The sequence below is a fragment of the Anser brachyrhynchus genome (assembly GCF_964034855.1).
Source record: "Anser brachyrhynchus genome assembly, chromosome: 3".
Lineage (NCBI taxonomy): Eukaryota > Metazoa > Chordata > Aves > Anseriformes > Anatidae > Anser > Anser brachyrhynchus.
The window spans coordinates 111182083-111199301 of NC_137696.1; the positions used below are offsets into that span (position 1 = coordinate 111182083).

The 17219-nt window shown below is 35.4% G+C and overlaps 1 protein-coding gene across 2 annotated transcripts in view; it reads right to left on the minus strand.

Annotated features, from left to right (window-relative positions):
• Nucleotides 1-700: 700 nt before the first annotated feature.
• Nucleotides 701-17219, minus strand: part of ROCK2 (Rho associated coiled-coil containing protein kinase 2) — a 103948-nt gene continuing 87429 nt past the window's right edge. Inside the window, exons 21-32 of one of the 2 annotated variants that reach the window (XM_080584069.1) lie at nucleotides 16559-16662; nucleotides 16242-16428; nucleotides 15821-15914; nucleotides 15624-15718; nucleotides 14804-14983; nucleotides 14400-14568; nucleotides 11234-11304; nucleotides 10191-10279; nucleotides 9537-9615; nucleotides 9063-9324; nucleotides 8224-8437; nucleotides 701-2823 (exon numbers count right to left, since the gene is read on the minus strand). In XM_080584069.1, coding sequence (XP_080440195.1) covers nucleotides 2820-2823; nucleotides 8224-8437; nucleotides 9063-9324; nucleotides 9537-9615; nucleotides 10191-10279; nucleotides 11234-11304; nucleotides 14400-14568; nucleotides 14804-14983; nucleotides 15624-15718; nucleotides 15821-15914; nucleotides 16242-16428; nucleotides 16559-16662 — 1548 coding nt within the window. In that variant the 3' untranslated portion in view covers nucleotides 701-2819. The other variant, XM_080584070.1, reaches the window with a different exon arrangement.

Below are 17219 nucleotides of genomic sequence, written 5' to 3' on the forward strand. Positions count from 1 at the left end.
TGAAGAGTTCTTTGCAGTCCACAGCTCAGCAGATGAAAGCCCCATCTCGCACAGAAGGACAAGCGAGAAGGACAGAGGAGCTGCTTTCCCTTTTCTGTCCTGGGTACAAAACAAGGTTTGCTCACATCATACCATCGGCCAAATTGTTTCCATGTTACAGCTCAGCGTGGCCCACACCATTCCTTTGTTTTGATACAGAACTGCATGAAGTTGAGAACTGAGAAATGCTATGGTACTTCCATCCCTAGAGGCACTCAAAACTCAAATAGACCAGGTCTTGGGGAACTTGTTCCAAGTTGGCCTTGCTTTGAGGGAGAGGTGAGGCCAGAGCATCTCCAGTGTTCCCTACGAGCCCGTATCATTCTGTGATAGCTTCTCAATACAGCCTGCTGTATGTGTAGAGAATGTATAAACTGTGGCTAGTAAATACTGTAATACAGCACATTTCCAAAAATGTCAGGCTTAACAGGGCCCCAGGGATTCACAGTGAACGAGGGCAAGCCATGCAGAGAAGGTGCACCAGACCCAGCCCCGGTATCTGATGGCCTGCCAAACCAGCTCCGCTGAGTCTGCCCTTCCTCCACACACAGCCTTTGCTTGGCTTTCTTTTGAGCAGCCTTTGCCTTTCACATATCTGCCGCAGTAGTTGCCTATGTATTTAAATATTTTAATTAATTACCAGCTTGTCGAGTTCAGGAACTACTTTACCTTACTCAAATAGTTTATTTAAAAATATATATATAATACTCTCCAATTCAGAAAAGGATAGAACTTCCCACAATGTAACATTTTTTTTATATATATATATAAAATATTTATGCATTCAGTGAATGGAAACAGTTTTACTGTATACATTTTTAATGTTGTACTCTATGCAAATCTGCATTACCTAAAAATATACCGTATTTCTGTAAATCAAAACAAGCGGGGAAAAAACACCGTAGCTGTGCATTGGGTTATAATACCTAACAGAAATGATATGCAAGTTTTAGGTTTGGATTTAAGAACCCACAAACAACGTTTTACTTTGCGAGTGCATAAATAGAAGACTGAATACATTCTGGCTCCGTTAAGATGAACTGTAGTAGAGGTTACAAAATGCAAATATATTTATTCTTTTTCAGTATTTCAGTGTTTCCAAGTCCACCTTTCATGATAGTGTTAAATAAATCATGGTCCTATCCTTCCAAACATTTCAACACTCTTTAAAAAAAAACAAAAACAAACAAACAAAACTTTAAAGTGAAATGTCCTCCTTCATTGAAGTGTTAGATCATATTTTAAATTACTGCACTCCCACACAATAGTTTATATATATATATATTTTAAATATATATATATATTTATATATATAAAGAGACCAAATAGGAGACTACATTTTTTACTGTCAATATGTTTAACATAGCATACTGTAGTTGTATAAAACATGCATTTTCTGGGATAATTATGAACACATCATGAATGAGCCCACATAAATTATATTTTTTGTACAACTCCAAGTAAAAAAAAAAAAAAAAAAGTCAGATTAAGTGCCTCTGAGGCCCTTTATTCCCAGCTATCAGTTCTCAAAACACACTACTGGAATATTTATCTATGCCTACAGCTATGTGCTGGAGAACCAGATTTAAAATTTTAAAATACATCTACAGTATGTTTTATTTTTTCTTTAAAGTTTGTGACAGTCCTTGGATACTGTGTTGTGAAATGTAAAAAATAATCACATATTCTCTTTTTTTTTTTCAGAAATAAAAACACATCTAGGAGAGTATGCAAAAACAAGGCAAAATGAAGTTTTCATAGCACTTAATGAGGGTTAATATAAGTTGATAACTAATATTGAGGTTTGTAAAAAGGGCTGGATGAGCAGTTACATGTATAGCAAATGGTCTAGGAATTCCAATGTTATCAGACATTGTTTTTGTAACCAACACTTCTCCACCCTCAAAACCAGTCGATATACATTCAAAATAGATTGACATTGATATACTTACTAGGTGTAAAAATAGTGCACTATTTTTTCTGCCACGAAGCAAAATTGCATCCTAAGAGCTGGTAAACCTTCTTTTCCTTAAATACAGAGAATGGGCAAAAAACTTGAAAAAAATTAAATTAAGGCAATTAGGCAAAAACAGGACTGCCCATGATGACAAGCTGAAACTAGTATATACTTCAAAGTTAAACTAGCTGCTTAACATTGACACGCAGCTTCTGATAGACGTGTATGAATGATATAAACTTCAACATTATGGCTTTATACAAGTGCATAGTTGCAACTGCAATAAGTAACGGTATCTGATTAATAAGCATAAAAAAATAAAGTGGAAAGATTTTTAAAACCCTCTTGCAGTATTACAGTACAATATATATACACAGTATAATGGTCACTTCTTACAGATGCAGTCTATATCACTGTGATTGATCTTCCTCCTGTTCTTCTTGCAGACGTGCTGGTGGCATCTTTACGAAAGCTGAAAAGTCAGTTTCTTCAGTTTAAATATTCATTCCTCTCAATCCTTTTATGAAATGTAGTGTGTGTGTCTTGCCGAGAAAGCTTTTGTGGAACAGAGTTTAAAAGGTTACCTAACATATCCTTTTACTATTTACCAGCCATTCCTCATTTGATCAGTCACTCAGGGGAATACAGGAAAACCCTCAGAGATTAGTAATTTATATTGCAGCAAAAATGTAAACCTCTGATATATATAGCACAATCTCTCAGGAAAATATATATTTTTAATATATTTTGGGATATGTTTCAGTCTTGCTGTAACGGGAAGAAAATTATCACCTCGAATTGTGTCTGCATTCACGGAAAGCAGTTAGCTGAAAAAGAAGCAGGAAGTTTGGTCAGTAAAGGCAGTGAATGAAAATCTGACAAGAACACACTTCCTCAAAACCTTCATTTAAGATGGGCTCATCAGCATACTTGGGAGAAGTCATTCCTCTGCATTCAACAGCATCAAGTTACTTAAGTATAGTGCATCCTTACGCATTATGATCCCAAATCAATTAAACCCCCTTGTAATATATGAGGGTAAAGTACAATAGTCAGTAATAAAAGATTAGTAATTTAAAGGCTTTTTATACATAAAAATGCATTATATTTAATTAACGTAACGAGCTGGTATCTCAACTGAGTACATAGCTGAGGCACAGCCCTTGTGGTGCTGTCATTGCCCATTCTTTTATAAGGCTGAGACACACCTACGGAGTATTTAGAAAAATTCTTAAGAGGTCACAGTTTAATATTTAGGTTTTTCTGCAGTGTAAACGCAATATTTCATCAACATGTAAAATGACTAAAACATTGAGAACTACAAAATAATTTCATTCACTCTTTCCAGTACATTCACGTTGCATATTTGAGTAAGCCATGGGGCAAATTAGATCAACAAAACAGCTGTATCTTTTCTAAAGCAGTCAAGGAAACCGTGTCACAGAAGCTGCAAAGCCTGCTTGTTTACATAGTTTTCAAATGCATTGTTAGGTACCCAAAAAGCACAGCACTGCAAAGAGAAGCCAAGTCAAATTCACTTCACAACACAGGTAGAAAAAGCAAAATGCAGAACTCCTGGGATTTCATGTCTGCTAGCCATGGACAAGTGAGTTCATGTTAAAAGTTCAAGAAAAAAAAGCATTTGTAAACACCGATTCTATTTCAGGTAAATATCCAACTTTTAAAACCTCCCTTTTAGCGTAAATAAATTATTTGCAGAGCAAATTATTTGCAGCACTACTAAGATTACTAATACTGCTAGTATTAGCACTACACATGAACAACTACTCTGACAACAACAGGTATTTTGTTTTCGGGGCAGGCAGACATGAATTTTGAACAAAGATCCAAAATTAGAAAAATAAGAACAGTGAAAAGGCAAATCCATCATTTTAATGAAAACAACTCCTCTAAAAATTTGACACTGTGAACAGAATCTCATTTTTGCAGTAAAAAATATTAAAATGAGATCTTGTGTTTTCTCTACTTTAAGAAACAAAATCCAACATAGCATGCTGTATTCAAAGGCAAACAAATCCATTCCTCACTATTTAGATTTACCCCTTATACTTCTTCAGAAATCAAAAACATCGTCATCATCATCATCACCATCAATATCATCAACATCATCAAATGACCAATCCCAGTCTTTAAATGCCAGATCAAGTAATCTGCAACAGGAGGGTTTGATATTTAATGTGTGTCACGCTTCTTATAGAAGACACTTCAAAATTCCATTTGTTATCACTAAACCTTTCTAAAAAGACTGTCTTAAAATAGGTGGGCTCCTTCCTTTGTGTACCATGGAATATGAAGATTCAGTTACCTTTCATGTAAGCCACGAATGCTGTATTCAAAGGAAATGTATCTCACAAATCATTAAATTCTACTGAACACTTACCATATTGATTTTTCCCCAAAAATGTCAGTAGGAAAGACCATCTACATTTCATAAAATTAGCTGCTGTTTTGCTGCAGCTATTGTTGACCCAGGTGCAGTTGTATGCTCAGCTGCCGTCCCTTTCCAGACAATAATGCAAGACTAAATTTTTCCAGTAAAACTCAGTAATTTGGTTGTTGAACAGAACATCAAATAGAACAGTGTCATCTGAATTCACAAACAAATACAGTGAGATTATACTTCACAGCTGTCCTGCAGCTCATTATTTCACATTAGGCAATGCCAAAAAAAGAGGATGTATCACCGTGTTCTCTATGCATCGCTGCCGATGCTCCTTCTATGGTCACCAGAGAATGGAGGAGAGAGAGGCAGGCTTTTTCAGCAAATGAGTCATTTCACCTATTTTAGGCATTCGTTTTGGGATGGGATGAATCATTGTCTAAAGGCATTCATCTTTCTGCTATTATAGAAGGATTTTAGACAAACATCTCAAGTACTAACTTCTCAACTTACAAGAAATGAAATCCAGTCTAGTCATTTCTCCACTGAGCTCAGTGGATTTGAAATCAGGTTTATATGCCAACCTTACGAGGCAGAGATAGAAACTTTATTCTAAAGAAAGCCTTCAGGATATTTTAACTAAAACATGTTACAATGTTTAATATAGTTAATTGCATGCTTTAAACAAAGCAGGTTTCAGTTTTTATTGGGATTTCAGCTCTTAAAGTTTTTACACTTAAATGATATATCCCTAAAAAGGCTCAATATTAATCTATTATACGAACTGTGGTTATCATAATTCCTAAAACACAGAAATCATTAGGTATTAAAATATATTAAAGTTGTTTTTTTTTTTTTTAATTTGGAATGATCCTTTTGGCACAATCTAGTTGAATGCGGAAACTATACGGTCTGTGTGACAAAATTCCTGGCACGGACGGCATTTATAGGACCATATGGGTTGCACGGGACTTCAGGAGGTCTCTCGGCCGACCTCCTGCTCAAAGCAGGGCCAGCTGCGAGGTAGGGCCAGCTCAGGCTGTGCAGGACTCCTTCCAGTCGGTTCTTGAAAGCCTCCAAGGATGGAGCCTGCCCAGCCCCACCAACCCTTCTCCCTGCTGACTGTCCTCATACGGAAGAGGCCCGATGGCCTCTGCTTGATTTTCCCCAGTTGGTCAAAGTCTTTCTCGAATCTGGCGGCTCTAAACTGGACGCAGTATCTCGCCGTAGAATAATGAGTGATATCTCCTCCCTCAGTCTCCTGGCTGAACTCCTTCAGTGCAGTCCCAGAGCCTGCCTCGCTGCCAGGGCATGCTGCTGGCTCATCTCCAGCTTGTCGCCAGCCACTCAGCTCCCGCATTTAGCTGGCAACTGGATCTTCACTCTCAGTGAAGTTTGTAACAGAAAATTAACTATTCCACACAGTAAGTGCTTGCACAAAAACCTCATGGAAGCACCAGTCAGATATTAACTGGCTATAGCAGTAACAGTGATGTTTAAGTGTGTGGTTTCTAATTGAAAGTGTTTACATCCATACAGATTTCCACAGAACTTTGACAGACCTGCATTAAGGTGAGATGACCTCACAGAACTCCACTTTTCCATCTGTAACTCCTGAGCTGACAGGTACATTTCAAAAGTTAACTCGGAAAGTTTAACTGCAAGCATAAAACTGCTTACACAAAAAAAATATTCATCCTCCTTCTTTTCCTACCATTACTAAACATACAGATAGAAAAATATACTGTTAGGCAAAAAACATTAAAGACTGATTTGGAGTGGATGAGAACCAAAATAGAAAGAAGGGCAAGCTAGATACAGTTCTGAAAGCATTCTGTAAAGAAACATCATGAAGATTGAAAGAAGGGTGTTACAACAAGAAAATTTTCTTTCTGAGAACACAAGCATAGCTGTGGAAAAAGAATCAGAGTATAAAATACACCCTTTATATGTCAACAATAAGAAACAGAATAATGCTGATGAATTAGAATGTAAAAATGCAGAAGAAAAGCTTTTTACTTGTCCCCCAGGTTGTCACGAATAATGTTTCCTTGCTCCAATCCAATTGTTGATATTTTCATTGATTTTGCACAAAGAATCCCTTCAATAATTAATCTCCAAAATGTGGAATTAAACTTTTCACCTCCATGGTTATAATCAAAAAATCTAATAATTTAAAATTCAAATTACTAGGTCAGACCTTCTTTTAAAGGATGGAAAATAAATCATCAAAAATTAGTTTGTATGGAAATTAGGAGGGAAGTGAAGTTATTTTGAGTCTTTTCACTATGTATTTCCCCATATTAAAATACATTTTTTATTTTTATTACTATCTAACTCTTCCTCCCATAAGGCTATTTTGCGATTGCAACAGCATCACAACACCAAGCATGCTTGCACTGCATTCCCCACTGTAAATCTGGTGACTCTTCCAACCCAGTTTTCAACCAGCCAGCTTAGATACTGGTGGCAGTCTGGTCACAGGGACAAGGAGACCAACACCATCTAGCCACTCCCAAATTGCTTCTTGAAGGAACAATTTTAAACCTTTGTTGAATTGTCCATTGCTGCTGGAATACTGCAACAAACAAAGCAAGTCAGACAGACCAAACCTTTCACAGGCTGTCAACAACCAGGGACTATTATGTTTAAGTATTAGCTTTATAACCCTAACTGTTCCTTCCTTCTTAACTAACTGTGCAGTACTCTAGACGATGAAAAAAAAGCAAACTGAAAAAATCCAGAAATTCTGTACTGTGCTATCACTTAACTGCAATCTGCAGAATGTTATCACTTCTATGGCTGCAACATAGGATTTTGCTCTTTAAAACTGATCCAATAGTAGATTACTGGGTTTTACATGCATATTTATTTCCCAAATTAGAGGAACTTGATGATAAGACTACTCTTTTAGGAAACATGAGACATAAGCATGAGTATTTCTAGGCTAAATAAGGAATTGAAACCAATCCCTCCCTTTGGCAAGTGCTCCAACTACTTGTCCAAACGGTGATCACCACTTCCCATCTACCAGCTCTTTCCAAAAGCATGAGTGATGCTCACACAGATGCCTACCACTGCAGAAAATGGCACCACACTGTGGAACCTGCATGGGCAGAGATGCAAAAGTGAGACTCATCTGAACTATTTTGCTGTGGATGTCCAAGAGTGCTTTATGCTCCCTTTCTTCATTAGGATGTTGTGAATTCAATCCTAAAACCAACTCTTCCTATATATCAACTGTAAGCAGAGTTAGACATAGTTATATACATTTGGTCAGATGAATCACACTCAAACACACACATCCTCAGTCATGGTTCTAACCTCAGAATGGGGCAGGAATTCAACACATTCCTCAAAACCACACAGTATGAAAGAAAAAGATGTGCAGTCTTTAGGTATGTGGAAGACCTTCTGGATCGCTTTTTGAAGGCACCCAGTTTTCTCCTAGGTTCATTAGAACCACAAGTACCTAATTTCATATTGCAACTTCAAATCATGTCCAGTAGTGGCCGTGTTGAAAGTCACTAAACCTTTTTTTTTCCCCTCAAAATCTTCACAACCCTGTCACTGACTCTGCCTAGTTAAATCCCACTTTCCCTACCAGCTGCCAGTTCACGGGAACAGTAAGACACATTATCAATGCATTAGGTTAACTATCATAATGGGTTTTCTTATAACTTAAATAAGGTTTATAGAATATGACATACTAGATCACACATCAGTAGTCAACAACATTTGTGGTCAGTTGCCCATATAAACATGTATCACATTAATTGTAGTAGAATGTTTAAAATAATAAATTAAATAGCAGCTCTTGTGTCACCTTGGTTTGTTTGGAGGAAGCTGTCGACTTGGTCGTCTGATGGACTGGTTTGGCTGTACCTTCATGGAAGTTCTGGGAGAAGATCGAGCAAAGGGGTCTGGTGCTGGAGGCTTCTTGGGTATTTTTTTCACCAGTCGGCTCACCCATTTTTGCTGTTCTTCCGTAGAATTAGCTAACAGTAGTAGATTCTTTGCCGTTGAAATATCATAATACACTGTAATAATAGTTTTTCAAATAAAAAATAATATTGTTATTTCTCTAAACATATACCCACAGCAAAAATTAGTGGTCAGATTACCATACTCTCATAATCAACAAGAGAAATCTGCAGAGAAATCAAAAGCAAAGTGAGGCAGATTTTGCCAAACTTAAAGTTTCCTTATGCCTCCTTATGTTTGTTTACAGGATAACAATTTAGTACTATGGAAGACACATATGTTAAAAAACAAGAAAAGGTAACACAAAGGCATGCCTGATCACCAGAAACCACAACCTAAGTCACAAGGAGCAACTTCACTGAATATCATCCATTTCCTAACCCCCACTAACATTATCATGTCAGATAGCAATGCTGCACAACACGCAACAGTGTGAGCAGTCTATCAACCCCTAGGCTTTGCTGCATGAAGCTGACAACACAGCAGGTATGTACCTAATTAGCTACACGCTATTCACTCACAGCAGTGAGACAATCCTCTTGTAGACACCTTTAGGAAGTTTGACAGCTACATACCCATAAAAGAAAAACCTCCCTGTTTAAGTTGGTGTTAGACCATTACTGACATTAGAATGTTTTGTCATTCCTTGACTGTACACACAATCAAATACTTGCTAATTACCTTTGCAAGGTGCTATAATCTCTTCTTTTTTATCCATGTGATCTTTGTGACACTTGATATGGCAACGACGACATTCTAGAGCAGGAGGAGGTTTAAACATATGCCACAGAGGCTTCATACAAGCTTCACAATTGGTGGGAAAGTGATAAAGAGTAGGTATAAACTCATGTCCTTTGTGACAAATGTAATTTGACTTCTCTCCCATAGGCTCCACAGGAAATTCCTGTTCCTTTTTGCTCTCTCCTTCATTAGCATATAGAATCTAGAATCAAGGCAAAATAACCTCAGTACTCCTATATGACAAACATATATTCAGAGTAATTATCTAATTAGAAAGACTGAGGAATTACACCAGAATGGATCTTTTCAACAATTTTGTAGTAAATACTTCATTAGACAAAGTCATGAAAATATTTTTGACAATGTGATATACCATGTTTATTACATTAGAGACATTTATTTATTATTAAGTACCTGGAATATCCTTGGAATTTCCTTGGCATCTGCTCTGTACACATCAGTCTGAGTGACTGGCCGGACGTGGAATAGTTTGCTATAGGAAATTATTTCAATAAATACAAAAATTAATGTTTCCAAAACGATAGGCCTATCTTAGAATCCTGCACATGAATTTCCAAACCCTAAATAAAAACAAGTCACAAGTATCCAGCTATACTTACAAAAAAAAATGACAACACTGAAAAACTGACATCATGTGACTTTAGTGATTGCTGGTAGCTTTCTAACACAATCCTCTGCCCACGCTCCAACCTCCGAATAGCCAGTCTGTATTTGTTAAGGAAATAAATTAACTACGCCACCTGCTTATAAGCGCATGCTGTAAATGAAAATGTACAAACATTGAAAATTACAGTCCCTCGGCTACAGATTTCTTAACATTTCTTGCTACAGTGTGTGAGGTAAGCCTAGCTCGGCTAGTGGAAGCAGTTCAGTCAGGTCAGTTCAGTGGTCTGTGTAGGTCAACAAACATCAACAGAGCTTATTGCAAAAGTATGTCCCATTTGACATTGTGGTCTAAGACTGGATCTTTCTAAAAGGCCTTTGGTCAAAGCCTTTCTGACAAAGTCCACCTGCAAATCAGAGGAAGCAATCTTACAGAATACTTACTCTATATCTAATACCATATAGGGATTAGATTGTTCTTTATCTTGTTCGCTGTCATAGAACAGGATCTTCTTACTGCTTACAATTACATACTGTTCGGAGGCAGAAAAGCATACAATACACATTTTACTCCAACTCATCACATCAAAGATATCAGAGCAATTATCACAGATGTCAAAGCAATCTCTATCTATTGTTTTGTTAAATGGTAGCTAAAAGGACAATAGTAGTACTGTATTCTGAGTCCATGATTTGCCAAAAAATTCATTGCACTACAGACAAGATTTTTATTACTTGATGCATCAGTTTATGTTATCAGATTAATTGGTATTTAAACAGATTTAAGTATATATGAGGAGATAAGAATGGAAGTCGAGGAGAGAGTAACATTACATTCTATTTTACAGACTGAATCTTCACTTGGACTGACAGAATAGTTGCCATCTTACAATGCCTGTTTTACAGGTGCAGTTCACAACTAACAGGCATCATGCCCACAAAGATCACTTATCAGTACTGCTAGCAGTTTTCATAAAACAGCTTGTTATCTATAAGACCTCAAATTTCTAGAATTTTGTCCAGAATGAACACTATGATTGAGCAGTAAGTGAACGAGTATAAAACTGTGCAGGCTATTCTTTCGGTAAAGACCCACCGAAGAGGCTACTGAAAAGCAGTTACCAAGTGAGGGCTGCACATAGTAGATGTGCAGCCACTAGTTTTTATCTCCTAAATAAAGTATTTCTCAAGGGCATCTTCTTCCAGACTACGTTAAGTTCCAGATACATGATGCTATTCAGATTGCTTATTGTTGATTGTATAAATGTCCAACCCCTGTTACTCTCAGACATAGCTATATCACCTAACATATTATACATACATTCACATATATATACATATTTAAGTAATGAGAGAGCATGTATCAAAAAAAATTAAAGTGCTGAAAATCTGTGGTGAGTGTAAAATCCAGTTTATGCATGAAAAAAGATTATATTTATATATATATATTTACATATATATATATATATACATATATCTTTTCTTACCTTTTTAACCCATCCAAATTTTTTAGTGTTATTTCGAACAGGTAGTGATAACCAGCCTTCTAATCTTGATTCTGAAAAAAGAAATATTTAAGAACATAATTATTCACAAAACAATATTTTTGAGACTACTGTGCACTTAAAAATAGTCATTGAAGATCAATAATAAAGCAAAAGAGCAAACATGAGAACATGAACTATTTAAAAATACAATGTCTTGCAAAGTTTATCATAGTAAATTTTCAGGAATAAATTAAATTGCGTATTCCTGAATACAGCAATCACAAACAATGGGATTACAAAAAACTAGTAGGTATGAGGAAGAAGGTAGGAAGAGCAAACTTGCAATTATAGCACACACATTCCCTTAAGTTTTTGCTGGTTTTTTTTTGGTTTTGGTTTGTTTTATTTTTTTAAGACTTTAAGGTCTATCTAGCTTCACCACTTAGAACAACATCTAAAGATATTAGTAGAGACCACATGACATCCAGTTTTACACAAAAGACAAAACAATGCAAACTACTACCTTCAGTAAACATATATATCCTCTATATTCCAGGTAAAATTTCACAAGTTTTATATTCTTATTCATATTTTCCGCTCTATACATTTTTCTATTTTTCTAGTTCTGCCTAAATCTCCTAGACTTTCTAATCCAAAATAAGTGATTTTGGGCTAAACCCTAGGCCTTGCCTAAATTTAACTATGCTTTCACACACTTGTGATATTTTATATTTCACCATCACATTAGTCAAATGAGTTTTATCAATAGGATTAATAGCTCAACTGTTTTTTGACACACACATTTCAGCAGCAACCAAAATCTCAACAGGATCAGACTTTCCTTGTGCTTGGTAATACACAGTAAGTATCTCACAGACTTTGACACTATTCTTATAGTTCCAAGTTATACAAGAATTTCTTTCCCCTGTGGTTTATTAAGAGAAATTCAATTGTAAACATGATTGGTTTCCCACCCTAGCAGTTAACCTCTCCTGCTGCAGACACCAAGGCTAAAATTCTGAAGCCTTCAGTATAAACAAACACAAATCCATGAAAGGAGCACAAAAATTACCCCAAAGTGCAAATGTTATTTTTTTCTCATCAGATGGCATTTGCAATCCTGTGCCTATATTTAATATAGTGTAACAAATACTAGATATTCATTGAATTTTTGTTACATCTAGAGAGACTTCAGGAGTGGTTATTTACTGAGATGCGTTCTGTCTTCAAATTTTATTTCTCTGTAACCATTGCTATTGATGACACAGTTTAGTGTACGTGAAGCAGCTCTCTAACATTTATTTTGCCTCATATCTGTCACTTTAAATTATTCCTCTCAACTATGCCTGATACAAGGGGTAGCAAGCATAATGCTGATGCAAACATGCTTTCCCACAGTGGTACCCACACGCAGGAAGCACGTTTGGATTTCTTAATGTTGAGATTTTTTTTCCCAATTTTTCTCTGTAATCTCTCTGACTATAGCATGAAAGTGGACAAAAGAAGTTTCGTATTATACTGTGTCATTTCTGGCATCCATTCTATACTAACAGACCAGAGAAAAGCCAAAATATTCCCAAATTTTCACAGCACATGTTTGTAAGCACTAGGAGGAAAAAAAATCATCAAACCTCAAATCTGCTGCAAATATCTTAGTGAACAGTCCTAGCTTAGCTATGATTTTTACTTTACAACAAAATAAAACCATGCACATAACACAAGAGCAGCTAACAAGGAAAAAATATGAAAATACTCAATAATTCTTTCACCAAGAAGCATCATACCAAAAAAACAGAGAATGAAGAAAATACAGGAAATGCATTATGCTTTACTCTAGTTTGAAGAAGTAATGTCAATATTCAGGAAAAAAAAATCAGCCTTTGATTGAAAGGTATTCACACTTTAGAAGAGCCTCAAGTAACATACAGAAAATTGAATGTAATTAAAAAGCTCCGCTTCTGACATTAACACTAAATACAAGTTTTATTCAAGACAGTGTTCATGTAGTCACGTAGAATGAGTATAGAATTAATAAAACAAAGCTCTGTTTTACCAGAGCTCTTTAATTATATTCTTTATGCATCTAGAAAAACAAATAGAAATAATTTTTTATTGCTTTATCATACAAGAATCAAATTTAAGATTCAAACTGAGGCAAAAAGAAAAAATAAAGGTAACACTCAGAAGACTGAATTTCTATGAACAAGTAATGAACACGTTTAGATTGTGAGGAGAGATATCTTGACATTTCACTGAAACATAAATACTTGACTTTTTGGTATCCAGTATCTTAAGGTCATGCAGATAACTTTAGATACTGCATAGAGGCTACCTATCTGAACAAGACAATAAGGAATAAGGATTTATTCAATGCTTTAATAAAAATGGTGTTTTGTAAATGGCAGCAAGCATCCGAAAACATTTAGATGAAACAGGTCAATTATTTCTTCATGCAAAATTTATCATGCCTTTGATTACAATGTTTGCTGCCAATTTTTTTGGTTTGTTTAAATATATAATGTATTAATAGTGTTAGTTTTGAAATTGAGAAAAGAACACAATAAAAACAACACCAAGCAGTTCTCAGGAATGTCACCTGTGCTATCAACTTCTGTAGGGCTGTGGGAACAAGACAAAGGTTCTTCCTCTGAGTCAGAATCAGAATCAGAATCAAGAAGCATGCGAGAACTGGAAGGCTTAGTGGCAATACTGACAGAGGTGGAAGAGTGCTTGTAGGTAAAAGACATGGATTCCACAGTGTGGGATTGAGTGATATGGACTAAACATAAAGAACAAAGGAGGAAAAAGGCAGAAAAGAAGTCAAAACAGAATTCCTAAGAAGAGAGTATTAGTTTTACATTTCATCACATAGCAAAATAATTGCAAATTAACTACTGTCATAGAGATGAAAAAAAATTAGTTCCAATGTGAGACAATACATTTTTTTCAAGAATTTTTTTCAAATAAATTTAGGAATGAAGTATGATTACAGATAGATGTAGTTAGTACATGGATAGTGAACACTATCAAAGCATTGATAAGATGACAGAAACACAAAGATAAAAAGCCCCAGAAACATCAGAGGAGTATTTCAATATTTCAGCTTCCATGGTAAAACGCAGATATACAACCAATTAATGCAGAAATATTAATAAAAATAACATACCAGGGAATCCATCATCTGTCTCAGTATCTCCAGGTCCACTGCCTATGCTACTGTTATCTAGACCAATGTGCAATGACTGTAGCTGTGAACGAAGCTGTTCAATGTCACTATCTTTGCTGTCCAGAGTCATCTGCAGTTCAATGCGTATCTGACTCTCTTCTGCTATTTGCTGTAAGGATAAATGAAAAGATTTCCTATTGTCATTATATTCAGTTACTCAGAGAAAATGTAAGTAGAAAATTTTGGAGACTTTGCAGCCAGTCTCAGTAATATATACTGCACGTTTCTTTCGGACATGGAAATTCAGGAATAGACACTTTATATGCTACCTTAAAAAACTGAATCAATTCAATACATAATAAAGAAAATGCTATCAATGTTTATATTTGCAAAGAGAATCTTACTGCCTGCATTTCATTGATTTCTTTCTGATATTTGATCATCATTTGCGTTAACTTCTCTCGTTCAGATTTCAGTTCCATATGCAGTTTCCTATTTTCCTTTTCCTTCCGCCGTACATCAGTGTCAGCTCCACGTTTGACTGGACCCTTCCGATTCATGATCTCAGCCAATTTATTCACAGCCTTCCCATGGAAGAAAAAGAAGAAAAAACCACATCAATAAGTACATACTACTATGCTGTGAAGAAACAGTCTTCTCTCCCACCCATGACCAGGCACTTGTAACCTAATAGTAAACACTGCGTATCTGGTAGTACAAAGTTGTTTTAATTCATTGCATTGCTCAAAATTGTAAAGAAGGTCACGATTCCACTTTCACTTTAAGCAAACATTTGTTCAGAAGACTTCTACTCATTTAAATATTCTCTTCAGTTTCCGTTAGCTAGCCCCAAAATACATATTTGGATTAAAATATCACTAACTTTAAAAAACAATTGAGATTGACATTAGAAATTTCACATTTTGTAGAAATTACAGAGGAATATAAATCAAGAGGAAAACCATATGAATTTGACTGAAATCTAGACTTATGCTGGTGGACTGCATCCACCAGGAATTAGGATTAGAATGATTAGGAATTCCTCTATGATGAAACGTGAAGTTGAAGTTTCACCACACAGTAAGTCTACTTAGTACAGGCAAAATAAGATCAATTCAACATATTTTGATTCAGTGTAAAAAAAACGTAAACAGTAAGTTTTCTACTAAAAATTATTTGTCTCATGAACACTATCTCTTCATTCATTTACATACATTTGCTTACCTGAGTTTTCAATGTTCTTTCATTCAATAACTGTTTCTCAAACTGTGCTTTAATATTTCCTATATTTGCTTCTTCTTCTTTTAGTTTTGTAATTTCTGTAAAAAAAAAATCAATGAAAGTTCATTACAAAAGAAACAGTATTATTAAAAATGATACTGTTTTCATACTAAACTGTATTTGGTTCAAGGAATACATACGTTCTTGTACTTCCTTCAGTTTATTGTTCAGTTCTTCTTTCTCATTAGCCAGATTAGCCACATCGCTAGTTAGTGTTCTATTTGCTTCCTCCAACTGCAAACAAAAAGTACATGTGACTATGCAACTAAAAACATTTGACATATGAAAGCATTACAGTACATCAGGAAACGCCTGAGAGCAAAAATGGGACAACATAAGAGGGCTAGTTATAGAGAGGTAGGAGCACAGAAGACAATGATCAGAGAGATTCATGGAAGAAACAGGGTATGAGATTTTTATTTCAGTTAATTCATAAAAAAGATGTATTTTTAAATATCAGTTTTACCTTTAAGTATGCTAAACAGCGTTGGATAAATCCAACTGCAAATGAAACTAACGCCCACATAAACCTTTAACAAAATTAGGATGCATATTACTCACAGAGGCTATGGTGGCATCTTTCTCAGTAAGTTCCTGTTTATGCCGAGCCATCATCTCTTTAATCTCCAGTTCTTTCATAATCTTCTCTTTTTCCAAATCAGAATACTGTTCTTCGGCAATGGAACGTGCAAGTTGTTCTGAATCTGCTTTTGTCAAGGTAATCTCTAGCTGAGCCGCCAAGGAATCTCTGCAAATTATTAGTACATACTATTAACTCAAAAAATAGAAAGTTACTTAAAAAACAAACAAAAAACACCTGAACAAAAGCAATAAAAAGCCATCCTTTTCTATGTATTAATAGCACTAGTAAAATCTACCTCTCATCCTGTAACTCTTGTATCTTTTGCTGTATTTCTTTACAAAGTTTCGTCTTTTCTTCACATTCTTCTTTAAGTTCTCGAACTTGTGTCTTATACAGAGTCTAGAATTTAAAGTAGGAAAAAAGGACGTGACTTCCATATTCTAGCTTGAAGGTACACAAAAATGATGTGATGATATAAGATGATGTAGTATACAGCTCTATAATCAGTTCAAGTACAGCAGTGCAATGCTTTCTCTAAATTTAACTAAAGGTCATCATCATTCCCGAATATGTCTTCATTTAAGATTTTTTGTTTTGTTTTGTATTAAACTTGTGTTATTTGTGAATGGATGTATGAGATACATTTTATATGCTTGCAAGCATACTGTGCGTAGGACTCACAATGTGAATTTTCTTTTCTCTACTATTTTAAATCCCTGTCAGAGGTAGATTAGGTTGAGCTTGGACTCTAACCATAAAAATGTATGAAAGCAACATGACAGCCCAAGAGGAAAAAGGCATAAAGGAGTAAGAGAAAAATAGATTAGAAAAGTATTTGAAATTTAGATTTTTTCTTAAAGGGGTACAAACCTAGAGATACAGAGGAAATGAAAGAAAAATTACACTGCTCTGTGCACTAAGAATGACTGAAAACAGATAAAGTGCAAGTGGATTTA